Raw genomic sequence first — 11772 nt, 5'->3', positions numbered from 1 at the left:
TAAAAAAGGCATTAACATCAGCAGTGTGAAGAGGTGCCTGTGTCTCACCCCTGCAGGGACTGTAGGTTTCCACAGGAGCTGTTGGTCCAGGACTGGCAGTGCCGATGATAAACTGGTGCTAGAGTGGGTCAGCAGCACCACATAATCCACAGTGGAGCTGTCCTGCAGGGGAAAGACTTGTAAAACTAGAAACACACGATTTTGCTAATTTATTTAGCATTTCAGTTTCTCAGTAACAAAATTTATTTGGAGGAGTATTTTCCCAGTATTTTTTGTTAGCTCATGTACTGTAGCACCACTTTCCTGGGCACCAGTGGTGCTTGCTGAGCAGGGCACAAAGGTGCCTCTCTAGTTACATCCCCGACCCTTCTTTCAGAAGCTGGGACAGCACAGGGACTAATCTTTCTTAATCTGGGAGGAGGCATGCCGAACTTTAATTTGCCTACAGACATACATCCCAGCTTCTGGAGAATTAAGTTACCCAATGACCTTTCATTAAGGCATATGCCTTAAAAGCAGCTCCCAAGGCCACAGCAGCACTTCCCACATCAGCGCCCATGCAGCCAGAAATAATTAATTTATGATCTGGCAGGCCATGGCATCCAAATCTAAGACTTGATTAAAAGGAGAAGCTGCAGCCAACACCCAGCCTGGTCCAAACACGACTATACTCCCCAAACCATGCCCAAAGGGTTATTCCAGTGGTGCCCAGGGTCCAGTGAAGAGATATAAAGTTGATCAAGCGAGTGGAGCATCTCTCCAAGGAGGAAAGGCTGAAGGAGCTGGGGCTGTTCAGTCTGGAGGAGAGACAGCTGAGAGGGAACACCATCCCTGTGTGTCCCTCAGAGGGAACGCCCCCTGTGTGTCCCTCAGGGGGAACACCGTCCCTATCTGCAGGGAGGGCTCAGAGCAGGGACCAGGCACTGCTCCTTGGGACCAGCAATGGCACCAGAGGAATGGGCAGGAGCTAATGCCCAGGAGTTCCACGAGGCAGAACTTTACTGTGCGGTGAGCGAGCACTGGGACACACTGCCCACAGAGGATGTGAATTCTTCCTCGCTGCAGACATTCCAGAACCGTTTGGGCGCGATCCTGTGCCATGTGCTCTGGGACGGTCCTGCGTGAGCAGAGAGGTGGGACCAGGTGACCCACGGGTGTCCCTTGCTGCTGACCTATTCCGTAACTGTGGGATCGGGACCAGTCCGCCCAGCGGTGCCGTCCCAGCGCCCCCGTGTCACCGGCTTAGGGCTACGCGGCCCGACCCGCCCCGCCAGGCAGCCTCCACTCGCGGTGAGGGCGAACCAAGGGGACGTCCGGTGCACCCTAAGCTTGCCGCGCCCGGCCGCGCAGCATTTCTCTATTTCCTTCCTCCCCCTCTCGCGGAGCCGAAAGCCGCCCTTTGGGCCTCGCTTTGGCGCGGAGCGCGCTGATTGGCCGCTTTGAACGGGCCCGGCGCGGCGCTATTGGCGGAGCGCGGCGGGCGGCCGGTTCGAATGCGCGGCGGCCCCGCCCCCGTCTCGCGCGGTGCTGCGGACGTGCCTGTGCGGCGGCGGCTCCGGCTCGTGCGGCGCCGGCCCGGCCTGCGGCGGGGAGCGCCCCGGAGCGCCGCGCTGCGAGCGGGGAGCGCCGCGGGGGCTGCGCTGCAGGCGGAGGGAACCGGGCTCTGCTCGGTGTCCGTAACCCCCGGAGCTGGTGCCCGTCCCGGCCTCCCGCCGTGCGGGCACGCCCCGGTGACACGCTGGGCCCGCGTCCCCTGGCGTGGCTGACACCCGGTTCCGGAGTGTCCCCCAGTGCCACTCCTGGTTCTAGCTCGCTCCTCTTGAGCCCGTAGTTAGGTAAAAGTGATGAGCAGGGTGCGCTTTCCTCAGATCCCTGGAGGGGTTTTCTTCAAAGATTTTTTCTTTTTTTTTTTTTTTTCCGCCTTGGAATCGCTGCCCTCTCGTAGCTTGGGGTGTAGTTTTTGTAGCTGGAATTTGGAATAAACGTGTTGTGTGTTTCTGTTGGTGAGAGCAGTTACGTGTTTCGCATTACGTCTTAATTATGTGAGGCACAACTCGCTTCTAAAGGCTTGGCACGGGTCCGGTGACCTGTCTGTGTTCAGGACAGCAACTGTTCACCCTCATTTTGTTTCTTTTTCCCGTCTGTTTCAGGGATAACCACAACAATGGATGATTACACGAAAATAGAGAAGATTGGGGAAGGTAAGCGTGGGGAGCAGTGAGCTTTTAAATGCTCCACAGTTTGAGCTCTGAAGTGTCCCAGAAGATCTGTGCACTCTGCCTGAAACAGGAAACACTGAGATTCAACCAAGTGGCCAAATAAGCCTGTGGCTTAGTTACTGTGGTAGTTATGTGTATCTGCAAAAACTTTCAGCCTGCCCCTTTTTTGGAAAGTGACATGGTCTTTTTAAAAACAGCTGACCAGTGTTGAAAAGTGTCTGCCTTCATTTTGATGGCTAACGGTGTAACATTCCTTCAGAAGGGAGAAAAAATATGTTCTGAGTCCTGAAAACAGCTTACAGTTTAGGAAGCTCCCCCATTTCTCTTGAGTGTGAACTTACCAGTTGCCCCTGAAGTTGAGCAATGTGTTGTTTTGCTTGGAGCTGCTGGTAGGGAGTAGTGTTTTCTGGATTGTTCTGCTCTGATGATATACAGGCAGTGCAGGTGTAAAAGGAAAGCAAGATAGCAGAGCTCTGTGGACAAGTGATTTTTTAACAGTTACTTCACATTGAGGCACTAAGAGGATGGATTCAGTGCAGGTGTTGGTCACAACCCCCCTGTTACTGGAAACCTGGCCTGTGATCACTGTAGAAGTCTGTGTTTATAAACTGAGAGTTTGAAGTACATTGCTCTGAGAGTGCCCACTCTGAGGCAATAGCAAAAGGTGTGCTTGGATCTTATAACAAAGCCTTGTAACCAAAGCCTTGTGCCTGAATCTTTCTGAAATAAACTAGTTTGGGCTTCATGTGAGGAATTAATGCTTCAAAAATGGTAAAAAGAAGGGTTGTGCTTCTTGGTTTGAGAGTTCTACTTCTGTGAGCACTGATAATTAAGATGGATTGATTTGAGATTTATTCTTGGTTCCAATTTCTGCTGAGATCCACAGCACTAGCCTCTGTCCTGCACTGAGCATTGTGCCAGAGGTGTTTCTACAGCTGACACCCATGGATGGCTGGATCTCAGACTGCAGAAGGAGCACTACTTCCATTTGCAGCTAAACCTTTAGCATTTTAATATGATGTATCATTGGCAAAATCACAGTCCTTTATAATGATACTGCCTGAAAGTTAATCAGCTTGAAACTCAAAGAGTATCTGATTTTATAACTACGTCTTTCAAATATTCACCTTTCACACTTAGGCTTCTAAGTGCCCTGTCCTAACAAATGCTACACTTCATGGGTGGCTTTCCTTAAACAAACAAAAATATTGCTCAGTTTAACTCTACAGCCAAGTAGTAGTTTGTAATCTAAACCAATACTCCATTTTTAAGCACTTTTCCTACGTAGCAGCTCGTGTTTGCAATAATTCATTTGTACCTGAAGCTGGTACTTCCTATATTTGTTTCACTGTCTTTTTGTTCAGGTACCTATGGTGTTGTGTATAAAGGTCGCCACAAAACCACAGGCCAAGTGGTTGCAATGAAGAAAATACGTCTAGAAAGTGAGGAGGAAGGTGTTCCAAGTACTGCTATCCGAGAAATTTCTTTATTAAAAGAGCTGAATCATCCCAATATAGTCTGGTATGCACATACTGGTATTTAGCTAAATTCTTGGAGGGGCACTAGGTCCCATCAGGTCATAAATTATTTTTCCACTCATCTGGTGAGGTGAGAACCTCTCTGCTTAGTACAGTGTCTGCTTTGCAGCAAATATTTTAAATTCCATATTTATGCCAGTTTTCTAATTAAACCTTCCTCATGCTGCCTCTTTTCATTCTAGGCAAATTTTTGTTAATTTAGGAATTTCTGTACCTTCTTTTCAAGAGGTTATTGTGAGAATGGAGGCATACCTCATGAAAACTGGCTGCAGCTGTTACTTTGGGCAGACTCAGAAGTTTGTTTACCACCTTGGAATACTGTTTGACTTAAGTGTTGTGGTGTTCTCCCTGCTGTTCTATAACAGGAATTTAGATGTGTTTTGATGTTGTCATAGCTGGCACACCTGAGCTATGAGTGAAATTTCCATCAGTGACTGCTTGACGTGTAAAAATTATTGCAGCCGTTGTCTTCCCACAACATATTTGCTTGCTCTTTGATGCAGCAAAATACTTTAATGTGCCTCAAAACTGGCCAGGTTCCAGCCAGGTAGTGTCTCAGCGTGTGTATGTTTGGGTTTAGGAACCCTTACACTCCAGTAAGGATGGAGAAGATACTTCAAAATGTGTGCAAATCCTGCTGTGTCTATTGGATTCCTATTAAATATTCCATTAAGTTCCTAGCAATTCAGGCTCTTCTGTGACAAGCCAGCTTCAAAGAGAAGCTAGTCACCAAAACCCACAGGGGTGAGTTGTTGTTTTTTTTTTTAACGGCAAAAGTATTTTTTCTTCAGACTCCTGTGTCTGATTTGAGAGAACATAAGTTTAAGAGGAAGGTTATGGGCTTTTATCTCAATTTGACACTATTTTAGATACACTTGATTTTCCAGATGACAGTATAACTCACCAAGTCTGTTGTTTGAAGACTTTTAGACTTCCATAATAGGAATCTGGAAATATCAGCTTGTGTCTCTGTTGAGAAAAGAAATGGGAGTTCATGCATTTTGGAGTGGAAGTAATTGTATACTCAATTTTTAGTCTTCAGGATGTTCTCATGCAGGATTCAAGACTGTACCTCGTCTTTGAATTCCTTTCCATGGATCTCAAGAAATATTTGGATAGTATTCCATCTGGCCAGTATTTGGAGCGTTCACGTGTTAAGGTAAGGAGGAGAATTTCTTAACCTAAGAGGGAATTTACTGATGACCTACTAAAACATGAGCAGCTCTTCTATTCAGTATAATTAACTCCTTGAGGAGAAGTGAAAGGTTAAATAAGCAGCAGCAGATGATAAGAATGTGAGTTTTGCTTTCAAATGCCACTTGAAAATCTTTTAACTAGTGAGATTAAACTGCCTTAAACTAATCTTCAGAATTAATTTGTGTAGCTTTTTGATTGGTACTAACTCAGTATCTGCAATGCTTTGGATCTCCATTTCCTGCTGCTGTGGGGAGAGCTAATGAAGGGAACACCTTTGTGTTGCAGGACACTGACATGTACTGAAGGTAACTCCTTTCTTTCTTTCCTCCCACCTCATCCCTTCTAGAGTTATCTGTACCAAATTTTGCAAGGCATTGTCTTCTGCCACTCCAGAAGAGTTCTGCACAGAGACTTGAAACCTCAGAATCTCCTGATAGATGACAAGGGAGTGATTAAACTGGCAGACTTTGGATTGGCCCGAGCCTTTGGAATTCCAGTGCGGGTCTACACGCATGAAGTGAGTTGGGACACACTTCTGGTGGTTTGGATAGTGTGTACTTGCTTCCTGCTAAGAGCTGATTCTGAAGCAGCTAAAAAGAATCAGTTTTTTCAAGCCATAAGCTACCAAAGCTATGAAAAAGTTATGTTTTGTTTTCCAAAACAGTTTGCCACTTCTGACTGTGGTTTCGCTGTAAGGTTCCGAAACATTTCATGAATCCCACTCAGAGTGAGTCAGATGGACTCAAACTTGTTGCTCACTGTCTCATAAAGGCATTTTTGCTTTGCACAGCACTTGGGTTTGAGGGGTTTTGTGGCTGGGTGCCAAAGGATTCCTGCTCTTAGGGAAGTTATGCAGGCAGCTGCTTTTCTTGAAGTAGAAGCTACTGCAGTGGAGTTGGTTTGTCTACAAATGAAGCTTGAAACTAGTATTACACTTCCACTAAAACTTATAGCACTGGTATTTTTAGCAAAAAACTGTGAATGCTGCTTAATAACAAATGAGCCATTTATCTTGCAGTCAGTTAAAAGACATGATTGCACAAACTGAACCTTTCCTTGTTGCACAGGTAGTGACACTGTGGTACAGGTCTCCAGAAGTGCTGCTGGGATCTGCTCGTTACTCTACTCCTGTAGACATCTGGAGCATAGGAACCATATTTGCTGAGCTGGCAACTAAAAAGCCACTTTTCCATGGGGATTCAGAGATTGACCAGATCTTCAGAATCTTCAGGTGTGTAAGGCTGAATCTTTGCTTGCTACCTGTGTGGCACCACGCAAGTTGTGTGTAATTAAAAATGTAATAGCACATAACAGATTTCAGACTAAATTGCTTAACATTTTGCTTATGCTTGCACAGAGCTTTAGGGACCCCCAACAACGAGGTATGGCCTGAGGTGGAATCCCTGCAAGACTATAAAAACACATTCCCAAAATGGAAACCTGTCAGCCTTGAAACACATGTCAAAAACTTGGATAAAGATGGACTTGATCTGCTGGCTGTAAGTAGTCTGTCCTAAACTGCTGATTAAGAACCTGAGTGGGCTTTTTGAAATACTCTAGGATACACAAAGCTGTACTCATCAGTTGTAGCTAGAAGGAAAATATGGAGATCTTCAAGCTATCAGCAGTCATATGAGCTTCATTCTTGTAGAACTGACACCTTGTGTGACATTAATTCCTTTCACAAGTAATACCAGACTATATTTCACATGAAGCAATTATGCCTCAGTTTTTTTATAATAATAAGCCAGGTACAACTTAAAAGTGAGGATTAGTCTTTATAAAGAGGTTTAAGTGAAGGCTTCTCCCCATAAAGTAGCTGTCACCTTTCTGCTGCCAGCACCACTTGTGATGTGGCTGTGTGACTGCCAAGCCAGTTGGAAATCTTTATTTTATGGTAGCATGTGGATTAATCTTGGTGGGCTCATCTTGGTTAAACTTCCATGATGTCTTAACTGGATAAAGAAGGATAGAAACAGCTGAATGTATTGATTAGCTGAGACAAGAAACTTTGTTCAAGTCTGTCTGCATTGTCTGTCTCAATTGCCCTTAAATTTGGAGCTAAATATTTTTGGCTGTGGTGTATTAACTTTTAATTGGTATCTTTTGTGTTTAGTGTGAGTTTCCTTTACTTCTGTAGCCAGGCAATTAAACTACCACACCAGGCTTTTAATTGGCAAGCTCTTCATCAGTCTTTTCCATTTAGTGCTCTCCAGCTCGTGTGCTGCCACTGAGAGCTAATTTAGGTCACATCTTAGGTGTGCTCTTAGATGTCCTGAGGTATAATAATGTACCTGGGCTGTCCTCTGCCTGTTCTGAAGCTGCATTTGTACAGTGCACCCTACAGATGGGGGTGTGGCTTGGCTGCTCTGTGTGTCTCAAGACGAGCTGACATTTCAGAACCCCCTCGTCCAGCAGTACCTGTGTACCTGGCTGTAAGCAGTCACAAAGCAGTTCATTACATCAGCAGTTCATTGGTAATGTGGCAGAATACTCTGAATGAAGCAGTGTTACCCAAAAAGCTCAAATGATCACAATTTCTCGCAGTTTTTTTGGGAGGACAGAGCCCCAGTTGACACTGACAGCCTGAGCATTTGTTGAACATGTAGTTATCTAGGATAGCTCTGAGCCTTGCAGCACAGTTGTCTTACAGAGATAAGACCCCTGACAGCATCTTTATTAAATCAGTTTGAAGTAATTGCTGCTGACTCTATTTACAAACTAAAATGAAAAGAACAGGCAGGAGAATCTTGCTAAAACAGCTGCATGAAAACGACCTGCCAAGGGCTCATCTGAGCTTGGGTGGGGCTTCACTCACATCAGTGGTTGGGGCTGCTGCTAATAAAGGCAAAAAAAATGTACTAGTTCCTCATGGTGTTAACATAATTCTAGTCTCAAAGCATATTAAATTCTCTAAAGTCTTGTACAGCTCTGCCTTAATAGATGTTAACATTTTAGTTTCTATCAGTGCCTGGTGACATGGTATTCCTGACTGGAATCCCTTTAAGTTTCCTAGGGCACTTTTAAGCCTTTTAAACCCATAATATAACTTTAAAGGCAACAAAAGGAAATAGTTTGTTCTAGAGTACAAGCTCAGATATGTCAATGAAAAATGTTTCAATGTTTAATTTTTTTTTCTGTAGACTATTGCAGATGTATGTAAAGGAGATGTCTTTGAAAATGTCTTAACACAAACATGTGTAATTCAAATTGCATGAGTGAGGTTGTGAGTTTAAGACTTCATAAGCTAAATTACTTCTATGGCCAGCATTTCAAAGCACTTGATGGCTGTCCTCAAAAACTTTGAATTATCAGGACAGTAGGTGCCAGGGAAAACTAATGTTCCAGACTGCTCAGAGAAGTTTCCTTCACTTGGCTCTATCAGTTGTGGTGCTGTAGTCTCAGTGTCACAGCATCCCTTTTTCAGAGAAATTCCCCTCTTTGAGTCAGTTTTGAGAGAACCTTTGATATCAGAATTAACTACAGGACACTGTTCTAGGTCTAGATAATGGGAACCTGCCACAAGGTAAAACTGGACATGCAAGGTTAAATCTAGAGGCAGCATTGCATTTGGAAGATGTTCAGAGAATATAAATGCAAATTCAGTGGTTTAAATCAACCTGGAAGACTCTCTGTAGAAAGAAGTGTAAAGATAATTAAATGTCAAGACTGAATACCGGGCAGAGTAAGACTAGTTAAGTTTTGTTATGGAAAACAGATTTGTTGTGCAGACAGGGGAGAGGCAGCTGGTGGAATCCTGATTACTTGAATTTGAAATGGTCTGTCCTTTATTAAGGAGAAATGAAAAGACTTTGTCTAGTACAAAACTGCTGAATGCTTCATTCCTGTTTTCACCCCTTCTATAAGCTATAGATAGTTTCTTTATTAATGGCTAGGATAACAAATTTCCTCCTGTTTTAGGAATTTCTGGGAGTTATTTTAATGGCTGTGACACCCCCTCTTTTTGCTCTTATCACCTTTGAGGTATATTCAGTTGAAGTATTTTATTGCAGAGACTCAAGTGTTAACTGTTTTCTTCAGTTCTACCTACTTATAGTTTATTTGCCAATTTGGATTTTAAAACTGAGTGAGCATTGTCTTATTTTAAGGTCAAGTCACCAACGTGAGCTGAAGCCATTTGATGTCACTTTGCTCAATGTCAGTAACAAAACAAGGGTCAGACCACTTGTCTGTGTAAACATTTAGGCCTTTACCAGCCTAAAATTTATTAATTTCCCTCAGTAAGAGGCTGAGGCAATTATTGCTGCCTGGTTCTGGATTTCATTCAGTGGATGTGGTACCCAGACACAGGCGAGGGCTGGGTCATTGAACAGGGGGTAAATGGAATTCTTCATCTTCTGAGATGTTATACACTGCTACTGACTTGTAGGGGAAATAACTTTCCAACTAGGAGAGCACAGAACAAAGGGGGGAAAATGTCTTTGCAGTTACTTTATTGTTATTATGGTAAAATATCTATCTAATTAACCTGATTTTAGCTCACATTTCCTGAGGGAGTAAATGTGGTTTTTTTTCTTCTTCTTCCAGAAAATGTTAATTTATGATCCTGCAAAAAGGATTTCTGGCAAAATGGCCTTGAACCATCCATATTTTGATGATTTGGACAAATCCACTCTTCCTGCTAATCTGATTAAGAAATAGAGCTTTGGACTAAGTCATCCAGAGTGAAATAATCGTGATTACTTTTACTCTTAAGTCTGTCATTTGTATGTCTGTCTTTTTGCTCTTAAGATTGGCTGTATTCAGTTTGTTTTGGTTTAAGTGTTATCTAAATGTAAATATTAACCTGTTAGTGCTGAGTTCAAATACAATGCAAATATTGCTGCAATTAATGCAGTCAACTTTCTATAAATAAAGCTTTAACCCCAGTGAAGGACTGAACTTATTTCCAGGCCACAGCTGCTCTACAGAAGGATTCTTGTTTTCTTTGGAATGCACTGGAAAGGCACCACTTGGCTAAAAAAGGTGCTAACCCAAACTTCTAAATGGTTGTTCCTGATATAGTAGGAAATTCTCAAGTTTGAGTTGTTTCAGTGTCATGTCAGTTACAGTTTTACTTGAGCATGGCAACTGATGTGCCAAAGGACACTGAGATACGCTGAAGAACAGCAACTTACAAAAGTGTGGATGGCCAAACTGATTTTGAGTTTTTCAGGATAGCTGCAAATCATTATTTGAGATAAGTCCCTTGCTCTGTGTTTTTGTTATTATCTTGGAGGCCCAAGAATTTACCAAGATGTTTGCTGTTGTGAACTCCTAGGAATTGTAATCATAAACTGAGATACCACATAGCTCCAGACTTTTTCATAATTAAAGCAGAAGCTTTTTAAAGCTCCCTGGCATTTAACTGAACAGGTGAGAATATTGTGAAATGTTCAAATAAAGTTCAAAGATGTGTACTAATAATGGATTGTGTGTTAGTTTCCAATTCCTACCTTCAGTGGCCTTCAGACACATCAGTAGGGATGGGGGTGTACATCTGGTCTAAGTTGTATTTGCTCTAGGCACTGTTGTGCTCCTTTCCTTGCTGCTTGGGGCCAAGGCTTGCAGCACAGTGGGGAACAGTACTGAAAGTATTTAGATTTCTAAATCAGGTGTGTGAAAGCACTGCTATGAACTCTAAACAGTGAGGGTTGTAGGAGCCCTGTCCTACAGCTGCTGACTGGACACTATAAGCAGTGGAGATGATGACATCCATCCAGTTCATCATCTTGTGTCCATGAGTAGCTAAAACTGTTAGACCTTTTGTTAACAAGCAGCATGGTGAGAGGTAAATACCACTTGGGCTCTTACCACTGTTCTCTGCAAAGTGCTTCTTAATCTCCAGAAATATTGGAAACTTGACTTAATGGAATCATTTGATAGCAGAGCACTGAGAAGGAGAGGATTTTTGGAATCATACAGCTAATTGTCACTTAATTGAAGGCAGTGGGGGAGAAGATTGTGATGGCTGACTCCTTTCTGTTAACACCAGTGAAAGGATTCAATTTCAAGACAAAGTGGGACTAATTTGTCTCCATTTGCATGCACTAACTTGATACAGGCTTTACAGGCCGAGAGATTTGTAATTGTTGCTGCTAATTGGTTACCTTGGCGTAGAAAAAGAGGGGAACCGGCCAGTAACTGCATTAAAATCAGAAGCTAATGCACAGACTAGGTTCTGTGTGTGGAAAAGATTTCAGCTGAGCAAACTAAATATTTTTTGTTGCAGTACTGGTAAAGCCTTATTTTTGTTTTGTAAGTAACCTGGGGTCTGTCTCAGCTCAATGTGACATGGGGAATGCTTTAGTCTACCTGAACTAACAACTTAAGTACTAAAATTTCCAAAGTGAGCTTTTCAAACAATAACTTAGCCCAAGTCTGCAGTCTTTCTTGTTTAGCCAGGCACTGTAGCAGCTGCTGTGCCATCACTGTAGCTCTGAAGGAGCTATTATGGTGCTCCTAGGAAGGGGAGGGACAGGGGAACACAATACTGTCTGTGCCTCAGTGAGATCAGGTGCTGAATATCCCTGAGACACCTGACTCACTGGCACAGCTCCACTGCCATCAATGAGGCCAAGTTATCAGTGAGGCAAATCACTTCCTTTATTGAAAATATCATCTGCTCCTGCTCACTGCCCTGCTGCCTGCACCTAGCATGTGGAAGGTTTCTGGTCTTCAAGCTTTGGCCACCTAAAACTCAATTTTATTCCAGTGAAAACAGCATGCTCTGCACTTTGGGGATTTATCCCCCTGTGGGTGATAATCAGACCCATTTACTGATACCTGTTGCAGTAGCTTTCTTCTGAATGTTGTAA

General features: G+C 43.4%; 1 protein-coding gene across 1 annotated transcript; it reads left to right on the top strand.

Moving 5' to 3' along the window:
• Positions 1–2018: 2018 nt before the first annotated feature.
• Positions 2019–9840, top strand: CDK1 (cyclin dependent kinase 1). Its single transcript, XM_041404903.1, has 7 exons — positions 2019–2201; positions 3584–3740; positions 4793–4916; positions 5301–5471; positions 6022–6185; positions 6312–6453; positions 9503–9840. Exons 1-7 carry the CDS (start codon positions 2165–2167, stop codon positions 9614–9616), a joined length of 909 nt encoding a protein of 302 aa, XP_041260837.1. The 5' UTR covers positions 2019–2164; the 3' UTR covers positions 9617–9840.
• Positions 9841–11772: the final 1932 nt, after the last annotated feature.

The sequence above is a fragment of the Onychostruthus taczanowskii genome, unplaced genomic scaffold (assembly GCF_017590055.1).
Source record: "Onychostruthus taczanowskii isolate IOZ18803 unplaced genomic scaffold, ASM1759005v1 scaffold22, whole genome shotgun sequence".
NCBI lineage: Eukaryota > Metazoa > Chordata > Aves > Passeriformes > Passeridae > Onychostruthus > Onychostruthus taczanowskii.
This window is presented reverse-complemented; position numbering and strand designations above follow the sequence as displayed.

What these genes read in the sequence shown, in the direction of transcription:
- CDK1 (XM_041404903.1), top strand. Translation starts at nt 2,165, where the DNA reads ATGGATGATTACACGAAAATAGAGAAGATTGGGGAAG. An exon ending in TGGAGCGTTCACGTGTTAAG is followed by an intron (nt 4,917 to 5,300) that starts GTAAGGAGGAGA and finishes CATCCCTTCTAG; the next exon opens with AGTTATCTGTACCAAATTTT. An exon ending in TGCGGGTCTACACGCATGAA is followed by an intron (nt 5,472 to 6,021) that starts GTGAGTTGGGAC and finishes CTTGTTGCACAG; the next exon opens with GTAGTGACACTGTGGTACAG.